We start from the raw sequence: 23,915 nt of genomic DNA on the forward strand, positions 1-23,915 counted from the left end.
CCATGGGATGATCATATCAAAACTCTTCTTCAGCTTCATTCAACAAGTCTTGGAATGAAGGCTGGTTCAAATATGATATGGGAATCATGAACCGCTTTTGTTTCTCTCCAACATACACTGCGAGATAGCCCTTTGGAACATCTACAAATTTTTAAGTTGCTTGGCTAGTCGTGAATGATGCCCGCCGAATAGTAGGTAAACAGAAACTCAGTTTTTTGCTTGATTGAAGGCAGAAGAACAATCTCAAATTTTCAAAGAATGAATCTAAATGTTGAAGCCTCAGGATTGCAATGGCATGTGTCGTTTGTGAAGTCAAAGGATAGTGTATATATAGTTTTTAAGATTATTTGGAAACCCAATTCCTAGAGAGAATGACGGCTAAAGGATGGGGGGCATACACATGAGATATCACATGGGTTTGTCATCAGTGCCTTTATCAAGGATGATAAATTAAAGCCTTATCAAAAAATGGCCATCAAGCCCTCCATTTATTACCAATTGAGACATGCCTAAACACAATGTTTTGTTTACGAATTATATCTCTTGGGTTTGAGATTATAAATCTATTTCATTTCAAGCGGATTAACAAGTTAACGTGGGGAAGTATTATGTTAACTATTGATATTTTGACAAAGTTTTCCAAGGCAACACCATATGCCCTTGTCTCCCTTGGTCCCATGAGTCTTATTTCATAGCCTTCAGCCCTCCCCACACACTAATTCAGTTATCGAACGATTTGTTAGAAATTATTTCATCTATAAATATTCATGGCTGCAAGCATTAAGGACAAAAAAAAATCATTCACATCCTAAAGCATTTGAAGTTAAAAAACTTGTTTCTTATTTACAAGTCTATCTTGACATTTCTCTTCCCAAGTCTCAACACATACAACAATGGGTGTTCGTCTTCTTGGTATCAGAAAGGCATCATTTGCTGCAAACCAAGCATCTTCAAAAGTTGTGGATATCCCAAAGGGTTACCTTGCAGTCTATGTTAGAGAGAAAATGTGTTGAAATTGCTACAAATTTCTAAAATATTCTTAAATATAATATGTATGAAAACGATAGAATATCCTATAACTATAGTATGTATGAATATGGTAGAACAATCTAGAACTATAATGTGTATGAATATGGTAAAACAATCTAGAACTATAAGTGTTTGTATAAGATAGAAGAATCTAGAACTATCATGATACTAATCAATCATGAAAATTCTAGAAAGACCTAAAATAATGTAGAAACATTCACCATCATTGAGAGGTTGGTGACTTGAACCTATAAATAGGCAATTGGTATGTTGTAATTGATCATCCAAGAAATCAATGACATAGCCTTCTTTCTAAAACAATTCTCTAAAACTATCAACTATCAACTATCAACTATTATCTAATTAACTACCAACAGTGGTATCAGAGCTATGTTCGGTCATACATTGGGCGTAGTTATATTACCTACCTACCATTCCAAAATCCTCCCAACTACTTCAAAAATTTCCTTTGTACTATTAACCCACTCCAATAATATTTTTTTTCTAAGCTATGGATAATACTACTCAATCATCAACTATTTATGTCCCTATCTTCAATGGTGAAAATTATGATTTTTGGCGTGTTAAAATGGAAACATATTTTTCATCTCAAGATTTATGGGACATAGTAGAAGAAGACTTCACCATTCCCGCGGATACTTCAGCTCTTAATGCATTTCAAGAAAAAGAGTTGAAGAAAAATAAACAGAAAAATTCAAAGGCGTTGTTCACCTTGCAACAAGCGATGACTAATCCAATTTTCCCAAGAATTATGGGAGCTAAGACTGCCAAAGAAGTGTGGAACACATTGCAGGAGGAGTTTCGAGGAAGTGTTAAGGTACGTGCCGTTAAACTTCAATCTCTAAGAAGAGATTTTGAACTATTAAAGATGAAGGAGTCTGAGATAGTTAAAAATTACTATTCTAAAGTTAAAGAAATGGTTAATCAAATGAGAGCTTTTGGGGAAGATATTGTTGACAAGAAAATTGTTGAGAAAATTCTAATTACTATGCCCCAAAAGTTTGACCCAATCGTGACAACGATTGAGGAAACCAAAGATCTATCCACTCTATCAGAGACAGAACATGTGGGCTCTCTTGAAGCATATGAGCAAAGACTGTATAGGCATAAAGAAGATACACTTGAAAATGCCTTCCAGTCAAAGTTTAAATTTCATCCCCAAAACAAAGAAAATGGAGGAAAGAAAAATTATGAAGAAACTTCCAGAAGAAGAGAAGGATCTAGGAATTTCCTTAAGAACAAAATAGATAAAAATCCTCCATGCAATATATGCAAAAGGCAAGGCCACACAGAGAAAAATTGTTGGTTTCGTAATATGCCACAATGCAACCATTGCAAGAATTTCGGGCACGTAGAGAAAAATTGTCGCAACAAAAATAGGCATCAAGCTAATATAGCATAGGAGTATGATCAAGAACAATGTATGTTCTATGTCACTCAAGACTCAATAAAAGAAAAGGGAGGAAGCTGGTACTTGGATAGTGGATGTAGCAATCACATGGCCAAGGATGAGACTATTTTCAAAAGCATTGACGAGTCTATCAAAGTCAAAGTTCGACTGGGAAATGGAAGTGTGGTTGAATCAAAAGGCAAAGGCACTGTCATGGTGGAGACGGATAAAGGTACGCGACTCATCCATGATGTCTTATTAGTTCCTAGCCTAAAAGAAAATCTTCTAAATAAGTATTGGCCAAATGATGGAGAGAGGCTACACACTTCACTTTGAAGGAGGTGTATGTAAAATTTTAGACAACAAAAATAAAAGGTCTGAGATAGCCCAAGCAAAGATAAATAAGAGCAATAGAAGCTTCCCTCTAAATTTAAAATATGCAACAAACATTGCCATGAAGGTACAAGTTGATGATTCATGGCTATGGCATCGAAGATTTGGCTACTTCAACACACATGCCTTGAAGTTGTTACATGAGAAGAACATGATGAGAGATCTTACAAGCATAAAGGAGAACAATGAAGTGTGTGAAGGATGTCTCCTTGGTAAGCAACACTGATTTCCTTTCTCAAGAAGCGGAGCATGGAGAGCGAAAAATCTATTAGAGCTGATACATACGAACATCTGTGGACCATTGAGGACGCCATCACATGAGAACAACAGGTACTTCATACTCTTCATTGATGACTTCTCTAGAATGACATGGGTATATTTTCTAAAAGAAAAATCAGAAGTCTTTGGAGTATTCAAAAAGTTCAAGGCCCTTGCTGAAAATCAAAGTGGAAAATGGATAAAAGTACTAAGATGTGATCGCGGCAAAGAGTACACCTCTCGCTAGTTTGAAAGATTTTGTGAGGATGAAGGTATTGAGCGACAACTTACAGTCGCATATCCTCCTCAACAAAATGGAGTGTCCAAGAGAAAGAATCGCACAGTTATAGAAATGGCTAGATCGATGCTCAAGGATAAGGGACTACCTAACACATTCTGGGCTGAAGCAGTCTACACTGCTGTTTACATACTCAACAGATGTCTAACTAAGTCTGTAAAAGACAAGACTCCAATTGAAGCTTGGAACGGGAAGAAGCCATCAACAAAGCACCTAAGGGTCTTTGGATCTATATGCTACATTCACATTCCAGACGTGAAAAGGCACAAGCTTGAAGACAAGACTATACGAGGTATCTTCCTTGGGTATAGCAATATCTCTAAGGGCTACCGTGTCTACAACTTGCAAACTAAGAAACTCGTCATCAGTCGAGATGTTGAAGTTGATGAGTACGCTTCTTGGAATTGGGATGAAGACAAAGTGGAGACGAACGTTCTTATACCCGCTCAACTACCTCAAGAAGAAGCTGAGGAAGAAGACCCAGGTGAACCACCTTCACCTCCACTACAACAACAAGATCAAGAACTATCATCACCAGAGTCTACTCCAAGACGAGTAAGATCTTTGGTGGACATATATGAAACCTGTAACTTGGCCATACTTGAACCTGAAAGCTTTGAAGAAGCGTCAAAGCAGGAAGTATGGGTCAAGGCAATGGAAGAAGAGATACAGATGATCAAGAAAAACAACACATGGGAGTTAGTAAATCATCCCCATGGAAAATATATCATTGAGGTTAAGTGGGTCTATAAGACAAAGCTCAACCCTGATGGCACCATACAGAAACACATGGCGAGGCTAGTAGCTAAGGGTTACTCACAGCAACCCATAATTGACTACAATGAGACATTTGCACCAGTAGCTCGTCTTGATACCATAAGAGCTCTAATAGCTCTTGCATCACAAAAAGGATGGAGTATCCATCAACTAGATGTCCAATCCGCCTTCCTTAATGGCGTACTTGAAGAAGAGATCTATGTGGAGCAGCCACAAGGATTCGTGTCTGAAGGCAAAGAAAGCAAAGTGTTAAGACAAAGAAAAGCACTCTACAATTTGAAGCAAGCACCTCGAGCATGGTATAGCAGAATCGATCAGTATTTCATTGATCGAGGATTCAGGAGGAGCAAGAGTGAGCCTACACTTTACATCAAGTCTCAAGCTACACGGCCTGACATAATGTATGCTACAAGTCTTCTATCAAGATTCATGCAAAGCCCAAGTCAAATACACTTTGGAGCAGGAAAAAGAATTTTGAGGTATCTACAAGGAACAAAAGAGTTCGGTATATGGTATACTACTAAAACCAACTCAGAATTACTTGGCTACACTAACAGTGATTGGACAGGTTTGGCAGATGACATGAAGAGTACCTCTGGCTATGCTTTCTCACTAGGATCGGGAATGTTCTCTTGGGCGTCGAAGAAGCAAGGTACAATAGCTCAATCAACAGCAGAAGCAGAGTACGTGACAGCTGCTGAAGCAACGAATCAAGCTATATGGCTTCGTAGGATACTTGAAGACATGGGAGAAAAACAAGATGAGCCTACTAAAATCAACTGCAACAACAAATCAGCAATTGCAATGGCGAAGAATCCAATTCATCACAGCAGAACAAAACACATAGCAATCAAGTATCACTTTATCAGAGAAGCTGAAGCAACTAAAGAGATAAAACTCAACTACTGCAGAACAGAAGATCAAATTGCAGACATATTCACGAAGGCATTGTCGAGACCAAGATTTGAAGAATTACGAGCTATGCTCGGAGTCACAGAAATTTGCATCAAGGAGGAGTGTTGAAATTGCTACAAATTTCTAGAATATTCTTAAATATAATATGTATGGAAATGGTAGAATATCCTAAAACTATAGTGTTTATGAATATGGTAGAACAATCTAGAACTATAATGTATATGAATATGGTAAAATAATCTAGAACTATAAGTGTATGTATAAGATAGAAGAATCTAGAACTATCATGATACTAATCTATCATGAAAACTCTAGAAAGACCTAAAGTAATGTAGAAACATTCACCACCATTGAGAGGTTGGTGACTTCAGCCTATAAATAGACAATTGGTATGTTGTAATTGATCATCCAAGAAATCAATGACATAGCCTTCTTTCTAAAATAATTCTCTAAAACTATCAACTAGCAACTATCATCTAATTAAGTACCAACAAAATGAAGCGGTTTGTTATCCCCATTTCATACTTGAACCAACCTTCCTTTCAAGTTTTGTTGAATCAAGTTGAGGAAGAATTTGGGTATGACCATCCAATGTGTAGCCTCACAATACCATGCAAGGAGAATGAGTTCCTAAATGTCACTTCTAACTTGAATGACTTGTATAGCATGCTAATGGAGACAAAGATAGATTAGATGGGACAAATTTGTACAGAAGGAATTTTCCTTTGTTTTTTGAGGATTTTGTATTTTGTTTCCTTATAATTTTATTGGAAGTTTAAACTTGTTTCCTGAATGAGAATCCAACACAAGACATTGTCTAAACACTTTTTGCTTTTCCCAAATCACAAATACATCAGTATCTTTATCAAATTTAAGTTGACATATATCAGGCTACGAGCTTATACCTGGGATTAAGTGCAGTAAATTTGTCGGAGATATTGACCAACCTTGATAAGGGATGTTACTGCTTCCCAAATGTATTTCAATGTACCTCCTTGTGCTGAACCTGTAACCCCTTTCAACCACTTGTTGCTATATTTTTCTATAATACGTGACTCATTCAATTTTGGCTTTCAGCACCACATAGTAATTATGTGTCTTCGGTTAATTTAGTACTCCCTTCCATTCTTTTATCACTGCAAAATCATTATCATTTTCCAAGGGGCACCGGTTCTTCCATTGTCCTAAACAATGAGCACCTTCACATGGATTATGAGTTGTTCCTTGGGCAGAAAATAATGGATTGTTTCTACTATAGTATTGCCCCCAAAATTCACAACAGCAATGGATGAAGATATTGCAAATTTAGGTGGACACAAAATAGGAATTGCTCCGATGCACACCGCTTCAATGAGTAATCAATAGTTTTAAATTGATGTTTCTATTCTAAATTTCTAATTATTTCTCCATTTACAATATATTTCTATTCACAAAATTTTAAATTCACAAACTAGATCTCTAACTTCCAAGTCCAGCTGTATAAATATTTTGTGATGATACAAATATTAGTCATTTTTTACTGACCTAAACCTATAGCTTTGGTTTAAGGCAACTTCTTTATTTGGTTTGAAAGGTCAGTTTCATTTTATCTAAAAGACACAAGTTATGAAAAAGCATTGGTTATTTGACTACTACAGATGCACGGTTATAGATGCTAAGCCACACCATACATCAATGGTATCACAGAAAGCTTTTGCTACAGTAGTAGGCCAGTGCTATTCAATCAAAAACATAAAATTGTTACTTGTCACCTACATCGGCCGGAATGTACCTCATGTGTTTGAGGCCTTAGCACCTCAAAATTTTAACTTCACACGAATACTTATGACTTTCTCCCAAATAAACTTGCCTTTCTCTTTGGTCCTAGGAAGAATACTTTTGCTCTACTCTTGCAAGGAATCATGTGTTCTATTTTTTCTTTGAAAATTCTCAAAACAAAGTCTGGTTTTTATACAGAATTCAACATTGCTCGTCCAGAGAGAAGTGGATGTTGAAACTAATAAACAGAAAACACAGCGAAGCTGCTTCAGTAGATGAATTCAATGTCATTACGCACAAAAATATGATATAATGTGATATTGTCATTCTGTTTCTTTTATCTCTTACTAGAGAGAGAGATCTTTACAAGTTGAGAAGACACCTATTGGACCATATGTCTCCCCTAATCTATTTTAATCTCCTAAAGTATGAGATTTATTGTCAATTTAACTAAGAAGTTATACATTGGAAAACATCTTCGCTGCAAGGAATTGTGAGGCCACCCATGGGATGATCATATCCAAACTCTTCCTCAGCTTGACTCAACATGTCTTGGAAGGAAGGATGGTTCAAGTACAACACGGGGATCACAAACCGCTTCATTTTCTCTCCGACATATACTGCAAGATAGCCCTTTGGCGCATGAACGGCTTTTGAAGATACTTCATTTGCTGAAAATAATGCCTTTCTGATACCCATTGTGGTATTGATTTGAGAAGACAATTGTTTAAAAAAACTCTGGAGAATTTTAAATTTTGACTGCTTCAGGATGTGAATGATTTTTATTGGTCCTAAATTCTTGCAGCCAAGAATATATAGAGATAAAAGGATATGTTAGAAACTATTTATTGGTTACTTGAATTATTGCTGGAGGGGTGTGAGATATGAGTCATGGGACCAAATCAGAGACAAGGCATGTGGGGCTGTCCTATAGGACTTCATAGCTCTGAAACGGAGGAGATCAAAAGAGAACCAACATTGAATGCATGATCATATTATGAGGCACTATGAACCACATTTTTTATATGTCAGTTTCTGAGAAACATTGATTGACGATTACATAAATGATGTTCCCCGCCCAAACCACCACCCTGAATAAGTGTCAAAATGATCTAACTAGACTTTCTTTTTTATAGATCCAGATGGTGGCACTTGTATTATCTATTGTAAGATGTTACGTTGCAACCTAAAGAAAGTCCTCTAAGACAACACCACATGCCTTGTGTCTCCTTTGGTCCCATGCATGACTCTTATCTCACACCCCTCCACCAATAATTCAAGTAACCAATTAATGGTTTCTTACATATCCTTTTATCTATATATATTCATGGCTGCAAGTGAAGATGGTTTCTTACAATTAATGGTTGAGGAAGAGTTTGGATATGACCATCCCATGGGTGGCCTCACAATTCCTTGGAGTGAAGATGTCTTCCTAGGTATAACTTCTCGCTTGAATTGACAATAAAAACTCAGACTTTAGGAGACTAACATAGATTAGTGGAGACATTTTTGTAGAATAGGCATCTTCTCAACTTGTAAAGATATATATCCCTTTCTTGAGAAAGAGGCAAAAGAAACAGAATCACAATATCACAGTTTATCATTTTTTTCAACTACTCAAGCGGCTCCTCGGTATTTTCTGTTAATTACATTCAATGTTCAGTTCTCTCTATAGGAACAAGGTTGAATCCGGTTAAAAAGCCTGACTTTTTTCCGGTAAATTTTAAAGAAGGAATAGAAACCAATACACATGATTCCTAACAAGGGGAGAGCAAAAATATTTTCCCTACAACACAAGAGAAAATAATTTTATGTGGGACAAACAAAATATATTTTATTAATAAATATATATAGGAAAATAAAATATTAAGTTTCCACTTTCCAGAATCCTAAACACACGAGGTACCTTCCCTGCCAAAACTGGTGCAACATAAAATTGGACTTAACATCAAGGCTTATTTTTCCTTGAATAAACCTGGTCTATTCTTGTAACCAAAGCTCTCTCGTACCATCATGAATTAATGTAAGGCTTATTATCTATAACCCTATATCTGGAGAAATCAAAGAACCAATTCTTTTCCATAACCTATGTCTTTTAGATTAAATTAAACTATGAACTTTAACCTCTATCAAACTTTCAAGAAGCACAGGTTTAAAGTTTTCAAAACCAAATAAAGAAAAATTGTCCTTAAACCAAAATAATAGGTCTAGTTTTGTAACAATTATGACTAGACATATCTATTAGAGATATGGGGAGCAACATGAAGATCAAGTTATGAAAAGTTTTTTACTTTTATATGTCCAACTCTTTATTGAGTGACATTTGTATTGATCGTTGTTTTTTTCTTTAAATTTATCTGTGTGTACATCATGCATCATCATATAGAAGTGGAAAGAGAGTTTCTAAGGTAAGAAACATCTTTAGTGCATAAGTCTCTGTTTTAATCTATTACCTCTGTCTATCATCGATTACACAAGTCTTTTGAGAAGTTTATAAAGAGATATTCATTCTAGTTTAATTGATTACCATATATTTGTAATCAATTACACGGTTCTTTTTTAGATCATGTTTTCGTGGGTCTCTTGTTTAATCAATTATAAGGATATAGTAATCGATTACATCATTCTTGAAAGTGTTCCCAGAAGTGATCAAAAATACTTTAATCGATTAAATCAAGATTATAATCAATTACATTATTCTTGAATGCTTTACAGGTTTAAGGAATAACACTTTAATCGATTAATATGAGAATCTAATCGATTACCTTCTCGAGATAATCAATTACATTGTCAATTTAATCGATCACAGACGATTATAACTATTTTCTCTATATATATCCACCTTGTGTCCTCACTTTCAAGCCTTTGAAAAATACATTTTTGAATGAGCTTTTACAACTCAAAACTTCAGTTATCGTGTCTTGAAGCTTTCAAAGGCAAAAGTGAGTTGTAAACACATTTGAGATCAAGAGAGGTCCATTCAATCAAATCTTTTGTTCTTACATTTGAGTGAAAATGTTGTATCTTTCCTTGACTCTATTTCACATGGTTTTTACATATGTTTGTTGCATATGCATGAGTTTTTACAGCATGCTAAAATATGTGTTTCCAGTTTAAAGCTAAGGGTAGGTTTCTATTAGGTTTAGATTCACAAAGGACCCTAGGGTTGAGTGCCTAAGTTTCATTATCTAAGTAGAATTTGAAATTGTTTGTGATTACTTGTAAAACTCACATTGCATAGTAAAAATCTAATTCAAGTTACATTAGATAACTAGAGTAGCTTCTCTAGAAATAGAGAATGAACCAATATAAATTTTGTTGTCTATCTTTTCTTACTCTCATTTCTTTCTATTGTATTTTTTATCAATTTGTTAAGTTTAAAGATTTTTTCAAATTGATGCACTTTAACAAAAAGATATTATGTACGGGTGATTGATTCAATGTTGGTTTTAACAAAAAGTTATAATGCAATCCTTGTGAAGCAAAAGTTTTTAAAACTCAGCTTTTCTTTCAATTTGATTTTAAAATCAACTCACCTCCCCTCTTGCATTGGTTTGGTGAGTCCCATCATCTTTTTCAATATTTGTATCATAAATTATCAGCCAAAAACATTTAAAGATGGAGTTCAAAGTCGGATATCCAAAATCTCAATTTAAACTTTACAAACAGAAAATAAATTATAAAAGGTGAAATAACTGGCCATGGATAATAAAATAACTATTTAATGCTCGTTCAAACTGTGTGGATTGGAGTTCTTATTTTTGGTCCACCAAAATTTGCGATATCTTCTTCTGTTGCTATTCTGAATCTTGGGGCAATAGTAATCAACTTAAATTTGATAATGATACTGTTTTATATATTAAAATTAATTAACATTTGGCTAAAGCAAAAAGTGTCTGAACAATGTCTAGAGTGCACTCTCATTCAGGAAACAGGTTTCAACCTTTCAATTGGATTATACAAGAATAAATAATAGAAAATCCTTGTAATAAACAAAAGTGCCTTCTATACAAATTTGCCTCATTTAATCTATCTAGGTGTGTATTAGCATGATTTACAGCTCATTCAAGTCAGAGGTGACATTTAGGAACTCATCCTCCGTGCATGGTATAGTTAGACCGCCAGTTGGATGATCATATCCGAATTCTTCTTCTGCTTGACTAAGTCTTGAAATGCAGGTTGGTTCAAGTATGATACTGGAATCATGAACCGTCCAATCTTATCTCCAACATAGACTGCAAGATAGCCTTTTGCTACTTCAAGCTTCTTGGTGGCTCCTTGGTTTATAGAAACTGTAGCCCAATAATACCGAGTATGTGGAAACCCATAGTTTTCTGTTGCTCTACACAACAAATAATATACTGATGATAAAGGTCTTGTATATGAAAGAAATATTTGAATTCTGATACTTTAGGAATGTGATGACTTGTGTTGCTTAAGAACCCAAGAAATAGTGCATATATAATTGCTAAGGGACTCTGCAATCCAATTCCGTAATGGGCCATGATCGTCTATTGAGGGACGATGGATGGCATGACATTGTCTCAAGGATTAGCAAATTCGATGCGACTGCACAGCTCACCTTCAGAGATAGTGGCCAGCAAAGACCCACCTGAGAACCTAATAATTGTTCGTGCATTTTAATATAGCTAATCCAATGGTGGATATGCTCCAGACATCTCAATTTTCACATGCTTAATCAAATAATTGTAAGCTAACAGTTCTATTGATATATATATATATATCAACCATGTACCAACAAATATCAGAGTGACAGAGCAACCAGTAAACCTTAATCAGACCAGATTGACAGCTCTGAATAAGTTTTTGGAGGTAAGAAGAAAACCAATACGGAGTACATGATCATGAGACACTATCAACCACATTTTTAATGTACGGAAAATTCTAACCGGCCCCAGCCTAGAGTTTGCACACATTAAGTTAATTGCCCCTGCCCCCCTTAATATTGCTCAACATGAACCCCTTTGATATTTTCTTTCATATATTCTTTCTTTTCGAGTGGGGAAATATGTTGGCCTTCATTCACCAATAACATGTTACCTTGATTCTTGAGAAAGTCCTCAAGACAACACCATATGCCCTTGTCTCTAAGTTGGTCCCATTACTCCTATCTCATGGCACTCCTTCACCAATAATTCATGCAGCCAATGTTTTGTACATATCTTTTTCTCTATATATATTCATGGCTACAAGCATTTAGCATCAATACAAATCATTCAGATCCTAAAGCATTCAAAATTCAAAATTCTTAAGACTTTTCTCTCTCAAATAAATACCAAAATGGGTTTTCGTTTACCCGGTATCAGAAAAGCATTATTTGCAGCAAATCTAGCATCTTCAAAAGCTGTGGATACACCAAAGGGCCATCTTGCAGTCTATGTTGCGGTCTGTGATTCCTTTATCATACTTGAACCAATCTTCATTCCAGGACTTGTTGAGTCAAGCGAGGAGTTTGGATATGATCATTCCATGGGTGGCCTCACAATTCCATGCAGTGAAGATGTCTTCCAGTGCATAACTTCTTACTTGAATTGACAATAATCTCACACTTTAGGAGACTGACATAGATTAGTGGAGACATTTTGTACAATAGGCATTTTTTCAACATCTAAAGATCTCCTTTTCTCAAGATAGAGGGGGGAAAGACCGTTAGAATGACAAATTCGTATTCCTTAGAACATTTCTTTGTGGTGTTTTGTTAACACTGTCAATGCTATATATATATAAACACATATACCCTTCAACATCAGTGTACTGAGCAACAATTCTTTCATAGGTCTCTCTCTCAGGATCTCTGCACGCCTTACTGCTTTTCTCTTCTTCATGTTATGGTTTTGATACCTTTATCTAATATGTCATAACTCATAATTCATAACCATATATGACTCATTTTTCATTGAATTGTAATAGATTGGTACAAGTACAATGTACAATATTGTGTTAACGCAGGGGATATAATGATATACACGACCTATAGGAGGAATCAATGCTTAAAAAGATAAGTAGAATTGTAAATATATACTATAATGGTGTCCAGATTTTATAATTATGCAGTAGGGTAAGATGCTTGCATAGCTATGCCACAGAGTCCTTCCTCAGAATCCACGCCCCTTTGCATCCTAATGTAACCTTCTTCACCCCACTCGGTTCCCCATGAGTTCTTAACCAACCAATATTCAGTCCCATCATTACTAACACCATATCCCACAGCAGTGACACCGTGATCCAACTCAGTTCCACATGAACCAGTGAAGACACCACTCTTGTAAAATTGAAAGTCAGAGCCACTGGCATCAATGGCTACGGAAACTGGTTGATTGGCCACAGCTTTTTGCAGTGCCTTCTCATTGTTGGCAGGGACATCCTCATACCCAGTAATAGTAGCAGCATTGTTGGCTGCTTCATTTGCATTGCACTTTCCATCAACACCCTTATAGGGATAGTTGGCTTCGGTATTGAGTCCATGATTTTGGATGACGAATTTAAAAGCATCATCCATAAGACCACCTTCACAACCTTGGTCCACACCCTTTGTGTCACAATCAACAAGTTCTTGCTCCGACAAAGATATTAATTTTCCAGAAGTCAGTGCATGAATTCCTTCAGTTGCTGCAACAGCAGAAAATGCCCAACAACATCCTACGAAGTAAATCAACAGTTAGAAAATCCTTCAATATCATTTGAATTAGTAAATGAATTATCATACACTTACCACATTGACCTTGGTCCTTGATGGGTGTAACTGCTCCTTTTTGCCTCCAATCCACTGTGGATGGTACTGCTGTCACATTTTCATACTTAAAAGTGGTTGTCCTAATGATTGAGGAACACATATGCCCCTTGAATCTATTTCTGGGTGCAATGAACTCTTCGTTAGTGAGGTCTGCAAATTGATTAATGGCTAGCTTGTAACGTTTATTGGCAGCGTTGTTGAAAGCTTCAATGTAATTCACATTTTCCTTAAATATCCTGAAACGCTTTTCCCGTTCCTGAGGGTCCTTATACACCTTGCCGTAACGAGTCATCCATTGCTCATGCCTCTCATACATGGATGCATCTTGGAGAGTGCGACATGTGACTTGAAAAGCCAAGAAAGCCATGCAGAGAAGCATTGCCAATGAAATATGATAGAAATGATTTTTGGCAACCATGGTAGCTAGCGTAGTGAGCGAGGCAATTATGGAACAATTACTTGAAGTTGATTAGTGAAATGTGAGAAAGATGTGTTGTGCTGGTACCCAAGATTATTTGTGGTATTTATAGTAAAGTGAACGTTGAATGGTAAATTAATCTTCTTGGTTTTCAACTAAAATCCGAAAGCATCTTTCTCTAAATGTACGTACAAATGAGAATTTTTGGAATATGACTCTTGTATTGTATGCATATGCAGGTTAGGTACTCCGGACAAATTATTTGTCAAGTGTACATAGAGGCACTAACTGGCATACCGTGGCAAAGTAGTTTTCAAAGGGATGTCTTGTGTTGTGCATATTAAAAAGTTTGAAATTATTAAAAGAGTAACAAGAAATATCTCATTTGGTCCTTGAATTTGTAAGGCGTTAATACTTGGATCTCAAAAGATGGAAAATAAAATTATCCCTAAATTTTAAAAAGGTATGATAAATCCATCTGGCAATCAATTTTTTTCATTAATCCAAACCGTTAATCCTATGTGACACCACTGGATCTATTTGTCATCCTAAATTTTGTTGTGTGTTGCTAACATGGAAGGACTAAATTGTCATCAACATTTTGGAGGACTATTTTTTCAGTTTGGAGAATTGTTGATAATTTTCTTTTAGTCTTTCTCTTTCTCCTCTATTCTTCCCCTTTCCTTCTCCATTGCACCTTCACCCTCCATTGCACCTCCGCACTCTCCACCACCGTGGCGTCTTAGTCTCTCACCACAAACCTAACACCATCCCACACAATTTCATCTATTCCCCCTCCCCCCTCCCTTCCCCCTTTCCTAAAATCATGCAGCAACAAATTCATCAGGATTTTGATGCTCGCCACCACTACGGAGGAGCAGAGATTGTTGCCAAGTTTGATAATTTATTTTAACCGTTTCGTTTAAGCTACAAGAGAAATATGAATTCGCGTGAGTGAGAAGTGGATCAAACCAAAAGGAGAAAAGGAGAACAAGAAACAGGGCTTCATGCTTCGATTTTTCCCTCCTTTCTTTTTCCTTGCTTGTTTGTAGGATTGCTGGTCCCCGACGAGATGATTCTTTTCATGGTGGTTCATTATGGTTTGTTGTTGTTGTTTGCAATGGAGGTTTGTTGTTACTGTTCACAGAGATAGTAATTTTGTTGTTATTGGGGAATTTTGGGGTGACTCTGCTGGTGATTGATGGGTTTATAGTGGTTTTCACCTTTCAATGAGAGGGATCTATGAAGGCATGATTAAGAGCAGTGGTGGCAACTTGTGGTGACAATGATGATGTCAATTAAGTTCATCAAATTTTTGGTGACAATTTGGTCCTTCCACGTCAGCAACACAACAAAATTTAAGATGATGAATAGGTCCATTAATGTCACATAGGCTATGATTAATTGGTCGTTTGGGTTAATGGAGAAAATTAACAATAAGGCGTATTTATCGCACTTTTTCAAAATTCGGGGACAAAATTATATTGTTTTTCATCTTTCGAAGACCCAAGTGTCAGTGTCTTACAAATTCAATGACTAAATTGGGTATTTACCCAAAGAATAATGATATACAAATACTTCATTATTTTAAACATTTCATTAATACCTCTCTTTTTTGTTTATCTCTTTCTTCCTATCATATCAAAAACACTATTATGCTTATATTTTTACTCCCTTTTTAGGTGTTGCATAAGGGTTTGGTGTGTCCATTAAACTTTTTTTCTTATTAAAATCGAGATTTGAAAATTTTATTGTTTCATGCGCATGCATAATTCTAAGGCATAACCAAATGAAAGCATCCAATAAATTTTAACCTTTTAACCATATTTTGAATTTAAATTTTGAAAATTTTAAACTGCCATAAATTATATCAACCTAACTTTCTTTTTTGCGCAGCTCAAAGTTAGTGCATGAGGATTGTTGTGGACTCATTTCAAAAAATGGAGGACAAAAATCAACATTTTTAAAATGAGACTAAAAGTGTATACAACAATACATTGAGGAATTAAAAATGTTTAACCTAAACTTTTAATCTTGATTGTTCATCCAAGTTTATACAGCCCAAATTTGACCTTCTTACCATTATATAAATTGATTTTCTTACTAGCTAGATACCTCCAATACAAGATGTATTTAGTGAGAAAGTTATTTTTATATGAAAATGAGGAAAGTAAATGTGTTATACAATCATCCATACTTAAAATTAGTTAAAAAGTCACGTAACATTTTAAAAACTTAACATTTTAATTTTTATTCATTTATGAAGGTAGATAGACATAGAAAGAGAGGGAGTAAAAAGAAACATACCGATTAACTAAATCCAATCCAGCAGGATTTGAAGGAGATTAATAAATTTAAAAATCAATTGACATTTTATAACGCAGGGGGCAAATTAATAAAAAGAAAAAAGTTTTCTGAAACAAATTAATCATTTTTAATATTTTTCTTATCAATGCATCCGAAAATAATACGCTGTAGGATCTATCTTTTTTCTAATCATATATACTAATAATTTAATGTTTAAAAATATTATATAGACATTTTCTTGTATATTACATTAGTCCTCTTAATATTTGAATTCTTTACCGTCGCGTCTCATTATATATATTACACTAATAACTCCTATAAGAAAGGTTGTTGTATGTAACACTCCGAGTGAATCCAAGGCCCCTGAGGGTCATCCCAAGGTGTGACGATACTAAAAATTTAAATTTTTTTAAAGTTTGTAATATTTTTCTCTCTTGTTTTTATAAATAAATTGAAGTTGTTTAATTTAAAATGTGACATTTTATTAAAAAGTGTCAATCTTTAAATTAATTTCATAACATTTTACAACCATAGATTCATATTCAATGAATTTTCAACTCTATGATATATCAACCTATTGAAAAAATACACAAAAAATTAAAATTATAAAGGAAATAAAACTAAAATTATTATTTTCATAAAGAACAAATTATATGTAAGCTTTAATATGAAATGATATTTTGTTAATAATAGATGATAATGATGGAGCTACAGAATTTTCTTTGGGAGACCAAATATAAAGAATAAATTAAATCATAAATATAATTAGTATTTTAAAGATATATATCCCTACAAGTTTTCCCAAACTCCATAAAATTGGACAGAAGTATGAATCGGTTCCAAAATTATAATATCACCTCTTTTAAATCATTTTTGTCTTTTGTGCAAACCGGAATAAAGAGAATCAAACCTATTCTGTCCATTTGTTATGCCTATTTTATATATACATATTTATATGTATCTAATTTTTTTTAGAGATATAAATTGAATAATAGACAATAACATAAGAGTAATTTAAATTATAAAAAAATATAATATATTTTTTCCATATTTATTTAAATTATGTTTTTTGTTAGTGAAATAAAATGTATATTGTTTTATGATATTACTTGAATATTTTTAAGTACTTAAATAATAGAGGGCCTTATTTAGTACTTGCTTGTTTTCATCTTATGCTCCGTTTTGTTGTGACGTAGACTTAATTAAATACTACTACTATCTAGAATCTACGTTCCATTTATTATTGAGTACATAAAAATTCTCGGCAAATATATATTATTATATGTTTTTGTATAAAAAGTATATATTTGATTTGGAAGAGTACGACTTTTCATTTAGCATTTTGCCTGCACGAAATTGATTAAGTTTTCAAACCTCCATTATTATAATTCCTCACTTTTCCAATACGTTATACTTGAAGCATCTACGTTATATTGAAATGTACTTTGGCACGGTATATTGAAGCATCTACGTTATACTTGACAAGTAATTTGTCTATAGCACCAATATACGGAAACAAGGCTCTAATCCTTAAAAAATGTCGCAGGTACATACAAGAGAGAGACATTTGTTTGTCTTTGAGATTTGAGTTGAAAACTAAAAGACTAATTTAGAATTCAACGTTAACATGCCTATATAAAGACTACAAATAATGCAGGAATAGCACGGCACAGCACATCTTTCACACATTTCACTAACAAGTTTGAACTAGTTGTTCCAATTATTATCACTCTACACTACACTAGCTAGTAGCTACCATGGTTGCCAAAAATCAATTCTATCATATTTCATTGGCATTGCTTTTCTGTTTGGGATTCTGGGCTTTTCAAGTCACATCTCGCACTCTCCAAGATGCATCCATGTATGAGAGGCACGAAGAATGGATGGCTCGCTATGCCAAAGTGTATAAAGACCCTGAGGAAAGGGAAAAGCGTTTCAAGATATTCAAGGAAAATGTGAATTACATTGAAGCCTTCAACAATGCTGCCGACAAACCTTACAAGTTAGGCATTAATCAATTTGCAGACCTCACCAATGAAGAGTTCATTGCACCAAGAAATAAATTCAAGGGGCACATGTGTTCCTCAATCACAAGAACAACCACTTTTAAGTATGAAAATGTGACTGCATTACCATCCACAGTGGATTGGAGGCAAAAGGGTGCTGTGACACCCATCAAGGACCAAGGCCAATGTGGTAAGTGCTTGATAATTTGTATCACAAATCAAATTCAATTGAATGGTTATCTAATAACTTTTAATTGGCCTTGTAGGATGTTGTTGGGCGTTTTCTGCTGTTGCAGCAACAGAAGGAATTCATGCACTGAATTCTGGAAAATTGATCTCTTTGTCCGAACAAGAAGTAGTTGATTGTGACACAAAGGGTGAGGACCAAGGTTGTGCGGGTGGTTTTATGGATGGTGCTTTCAAATTCATCATCCAAAACCATGGACTCAACACTGAAGCCAATTACCCCTACAAGGCTGTCGACGGAAAATGCAATGCAAATGAAGCAGCAAACCACGCTGCAACCATCACTGGCTATGAAGATGTCCCTGTTAACAATGAGAAGGCACTGCAAAAGGCTGTGGCCAATCAACCGGTTTCTGTAGCCATTGATGCCAGTGGCTCTGACTTTCAATTTTACAAGACTGGTGTTTTCACCGGTTCATGTGGAACCCAGTTGGATCACGGTGTCACTGCCGTGGGATACGGTGTTAGCGCTGATGGAACTCAGTATTGGTTGGTTAAGAACTCATGGGGAACCGAATGGGGCGAAGAAGGCTACATTATGATGCAGAGGGGTGTCAAAGCTCAGGAAGGACTCTGTGGCATAGCTATGATGGCATCTTACCCCACTGCATAATTATCAAATTTGGACACCACCGTTCCTAAACTATATACAGTCCTTTAAGTCTCAATTCCCGCTAGCTACACTTGTGTATAGCAGTGTATCCTCACATTAATCATTGTACCTATCACGTATTATGAAACTAAAAAATTAGTCATGGTTATTAGTCTTATGACTTGAGATACACACACATCACGAGTTTGATTTTCGTTTCATATAGTGAACAAATTAACCTCTACTGATTTTATGGAGGTGCATACTTTATTCACTCATATTTATTTTTATTTAATTAATTAATATAATTAACAAGTGCGCGTAGTGCCAAAGTGATTCCTTAACAAACTACTGAACTAACGCGCGCCTAGTAGCGGTATAAAAGGTGGCATTTCCGGTTTCTCTCACTCTTTCTGTTTTGAATTACAATGGCGGAAGAATTATCAACGGTGATTATTCCACAATTGCAAGCTAGTTCCACAAAGAAACGTCCTTCGAAGAACGAAAATTGGTGCCTCGAGGACTACCTCCTCCTCATTCACTCTCGCCAAACGCTTCATCTCACCATCAATCAACTCAATCAGGTTCCGTAATTCTGTTCGTTCTATACGATTTGCAATTCTCATTCTAAAAAATTTTCCGATCGTTCTTTCTGAACACTCTGTGATTCACTTTCCTTCTTCCTTCTCCCACATGTCATCCGCGTTCACGGCTTCAAGAAAATCCACCTCGCTCCTAAGGTTTTGTTCTCTCTCACACTAATTTATGCTCCGTTTTGTTGCCACGCTAATTTCGTGCCTATTCTCACTGTTTTTTCCTTAGTTTTTTTTTTATTCAATGCTAATTAAGTAAAATTAGAAGATAAACATTGAAGTAATAGTCTAGGATCTGTGTTTGCCCTCCGTGAATCTTCGAAGAACAAGAGAATGTTCTCGAATAGGTTTTCGTTCGAGAAAAACTGCTAAAACGTTTGTGGATTAGTGCGCAGAAGGTGCTGGTAGACGCGGTGGAGTCGCTGGATCTGGTTGATCTGCCGCGGTCGACGGTGCAAGAGAGCATGTCGGCATTCGCAGCTGTGGCGCTGGAGGACGTGGTGGTGGATCTGGGCGAGTTGAACTGGCAGGAATGCTGCGTCACCTCCGTCGAGAAGATCAGCTTCTCCAACGGGCAGAGCGTCTTCCCTGGTTGCTCCAATCAGAGCCTCCACGTCGTGAGCCACTCGCAGTCGCAGGCTCAGAAAGAGAACAGGATCGACGAAACCCGTGACCTAATCCCTGAGGCTTTCAGAAGAAGCCTGAAACCAACGAAGATGGTGCCAAAGCGGAAGAGGAGCAACGCTCGTGACTCTGTTGCATCTACTGTGGATTCCGCTTCTCTCGCTTCGTGCTGAATGAATGATATAGTGTTTCCAATGCATTATACAAATTAAACTGGAATTTGACTAAATATGACTACAGTAAATAGTAGATAGGAGACTGGATATGATACTACATATCAATGTTATAGGTTCAGTGATTTCATATTCTCAAGGATTTTTCATGTTTTTACATTTGTTGACCGAAATGTGTCTCACAAAAATGGCAAGTGATTTTCCATTGAATTATTTTCCTTAGGGATTGTTCTGTTCCGTTTATTAGCCTCCCAGTTTTCCTACTATTCCTCACTGGTCTCTTATTTCCTATCTTGCACATTTTATAGCAACATAACTTGTAAGGATATTGGAATTTGAAAGTCAAAATAATATGCAAGTATTAGCTGAGAATTATAGCAGTGTCTTCATATGAAGTTGCATGAAGTGTAGTTTCTTTTTCTCCTAGTGTGAACTGTGGCCAATCAACAGGAAACAATAGCCATGGAAACCTTTATCTAGCTAATGCAAATGAGTAATCAGCTCTATGTTTCATTCCCAAAAACATGCATTTGCATCAAATCCCATGGTGCCAAGTACCAGCCTCAGTAAAAATGCAATGAATGGATAAATTATTAAAGCAGTCAAATAGAAATGAGAAAGAATTTTATATGGTAACCCCGAATAAAAGAGTTACTCACCTCTGCATCCTCACTTTCTGGGAATCTTCCGTAAGGGCAGGCAGAGAAAAAACAGAAACATTAGAGTTGTAGAAATAAAGCACTAGATGGACATAATTCTCAAAAAAATGTGACTAGCTATCAATGTAATGAACATAGGCCACACAAGTGGAAACATATATAAATGAATGTATCCTAAGCCGTTATAGCAACTAAAGTACTTAAATAATAAATTGGAAAGAAAAAGAATTATGATAAAATAATAAAGCAAACTGAACTATGTAAGTCTTCTTGCAACAATCACTGCCACCATCTCAGCATATCACTTATAGGAATGGAAAAGTTTACTTAATCTGTATTCCTAGAACGGCTAGAGGATCAAAAACATTTTTACAATTTGAAAATCCAGCACAAAGTATAAAGTCTTTATTGTATATTTAATGCTACTACATTTAAATTGAAGTTGATTGAAGTGCTTTGGATTAAATACATCGTACAACATCTCTCTTCAAGAAGACTATAAATAACCAAGATTTGTATTTATAAAGCGTTGACTACTTAAAATTTATGGATCGGAGTTCATGATGGGAATACATGCTAAAAGTAATAGTTTTAATAGTCAAGGACGAAATTAAAATTTAGAAAATTTTCAAATCTAAATGTACTACTAACCCAAAAATATCCTATCCTAAATAAAAGCAAATACAATAGTATTAAGAGGAAATAATTATGCATATGACGAAGAATTTTCATGTACGAGATAGTAAATATTTTTTGGCTCAAAGAGAGTAGAGGAAGAGAAAATGAGAGATGATATGCAAAACAAGAATAATTGAAAATGCCTTAATAAAAATTGAAAATGAAGAAGGTATAAAACAATGCGTGATACTTATTATTTATGTGGAACTTGCTAGTAACTAACTTTTAACAAATTAATTAACAATTAATTATTTTTAACTAATAGACTCTAACAGCACCGGTGTAAGGAAAAATTATGTAATTGTACTATTCGAAAGGGACAATATTTTGGTTTAGATCCTCATATGAAAACGAGAGACAGAGAAAGGAATAATGTCATAAAAATGATTTTACACCTTTTTGTCCCAAACACATTCTTTTACTAGAAAAATGTTTTTTATACAATAAAAGTGAGTAACTTTTTTTTTATCTATATTCACCAAAAATCTTGTTATTTCTTTTTATTTTAAATAAGTTGTTTTATTATACCTATTTATCTTACGTTTCTTTCAGGTTTACCTTTTCCTTCAATCTATTTCTTCATCTTTGATCACATCTTTCACTTTTTCTCTCTTTCTTTTTTTCTTTTATTTCTATCTCATTTTTTTACAGAAATTTCTTTCTCTTTTTTCTTCCTGTTCTTTTCACATCTTAATTATCATGTGGTGTGAAAAAAATCACTCTTATATTAGGAAAATACTTCAAAATAAATGAGTTCAATGAGTTTATATGATAGTCATTATCAAAATCGACAAAAAGTATATGACTTTATATACTTCAAAATCACTTTTATTTTAGGAAAATACTTCAAAATCACTTTCATCAATCTAAAATATTTACAGTCAATCAATTTAAAAATTATATTTTGCATCAAAATCGACAAAAAGTATATATGATTTGATAACAGTGTAAAAGCACTTTACAAGAAAAAAATATATAAATATCATTTTCTCAAAAAGTGTGTAATAAAAAGTTTAAAATTGAAAAATAGAAAAGTTAAATGCAATATCTATTATTTAATGCCGAACAAAAAATAAGAGGGGACTATTCCCTTCTTTGCCCTTAATATTGTTATAGTCTCGTAATGTTTATAGTATCAACCATTTTTTACATGATATATAATTAACGAAAAAGATTGGATAATACTCAATTATCTTACATGTAAATATTAGTTTAAACCATGATAGTTAGGGACCAAAAGCTAAAACCAAAGCTCAGTCTCAATGCAACCAAGTTGAAGATGCTATAGCATACTGTCTAAGTACTCTAACCATTAAAGGTTGTGTTTCTTTTTAAGTAAAGTTGGTGTTATTTTATGTATCTAGATAGATGTAGAGAATCATGAAGTTTATGTATTTTGAAATGGGTATAACAAATTCTAACATGGTAATTCAACTCCATGCCAAAAATATTAGCTAATACATTAATCATAGTGAGAAATCCTAGATTCAATGCTAACGTTCCTCAAAACTTTTTTCTTCCCGCACTTGTGGCACTGCTTTTTCTTCACACTCCTCACCAAACATTCACTCCCCTTTCAACCTTCATCCATTTCATCTCCCACACAACACGACCTCACAATAAGATCACTACTGGAAAAGGAAGTTTCAACATCAGTGGAAATTGACATTTAACATCGGTGGTCAACCGATGTCGAATAGAATGTTGTTGAAAGTTAAAAGTTTCAACATCGGTCCTCCAACCACTGATGTAGAAAGTCAACATTTTCTACATCAGGCCTAACGTACCAACAGATGTAGAAGTTAAACCTTCTACATCGGTGTTATAATAGAAAACGATGTAAAATAGCGTTTTTTCACATCGTTGGTCAGTTAAGAAACAATGTAGAAGTTAAACGTTCTACATCAGTGTTATCATAAGAAACGATGTAAAATAACGCTTTTCGACATCGGTGTTTAGTTAAGAAACGATGTAGAAGGTAGACCTTCTACATCAGTGTTATCATAAGAAACGATGTAAAATAACA

General features: G+C 34.9%; 4 protein-coding genes across 4 annotated transcripts; 3 read left to right on the plus strand and 1 right to left on the minus strand.

The window, feature by feature from the left end:
- Positions 1-893: 893 nt before the first annotated feature.
- LOC114379447 (auxin-induced protein X10A-like) lies at positions 894-8,298 on the plus strand. Its single transcript, XM_028338108.1, has 3 exons — positions 894-1,006; positions 5,567-5,733; positions 8,195-8,298. Exons 1-3 carry the CDS (start codon positions 894-896, stop codon positions 8,296-8,298), a joined length of 384 nt encoding a protein of 127 aa, XP_028193909.1.
- A 4,434-nt stretch (positions 8,299-12,732) lies between these two features.
- Positions 12,733-14,071, minus strand: LOC114379629 (senescence-specific cysteine protease SAG39-like). The gene is made up of 2 exons (XM_028338315.1): positions 13,573-14,071; positions 12,733-13,499 (listed from the first exon to the last, which is right to left on the minus strand). The coding sequence occupies exons 1-2, from the start codon at positions 14,009-14,011 to the stop codon at positions 12,907-12,909; spliced, it is 1,032 nt and encodes a 343-aa protein (XP_028194116.1). The 5' UTR covers positions 14,012-14,071; the 3' UTR covers positions 12,733-12,906.
- A 3,895-nt stretch (positions 14,072-17,966) lies between these two features.
- On the plus strand, positions 17,967-19,354 carry LOC114378018 (senescence-specific cysteine protease SAG39-like). The gene is made up of 2 exons (XM_028336523.1): positions 17,967-18,514; positions 18,591-19,354. Exons 1-2 carry the CDS (start codon positions 18,076-18,078, stop codon positions 19,181-19,183), a joined length of 1,032 nt encoding a protein of 343 aa, XP_028192324.1. The 5' UTR covers positions 17,967-18,075; the 3' UTR covers positions 19,184-19,354.
- Positions 19,355-19,585: 231 nt separating this feature from the next.
- LOC114378112 lies at positions 19,586-20,895 on the plus strand. Its single transcript, XM_028336658.1, has 2 exons — positions 19,586-19,902; positions 20,144-20,895. Exons 1-2 carry the CDS (start codon positions 19,856-19,858, stop codon positions 20,550-20,552), a joined length of 456 nt encoding a protein of 151 aa, XP_028192459.1. The 5' UTR covers positions 19,586-19,855; the 3' UTR covers positions 20,553-20,895.
- Positions 20,896-23,915: the final 3,020 nt, after the last annotated feature.

The sequence above is a fragment of the Glycine soja genome, chromosome 12, assembly GCF_004193775.1.
Source record: "Glycine soja cultivar W05 chromosome 12, ASM419377v2, whole genome shotgun sequence".
Taxonomy (NCBI): domain Eukaryota; kingdom Viridiplantae; phylum Streptophyta; class Magnoliopsida; order Fabales; family Fabaceae; genus Glycine; species Glycine soja.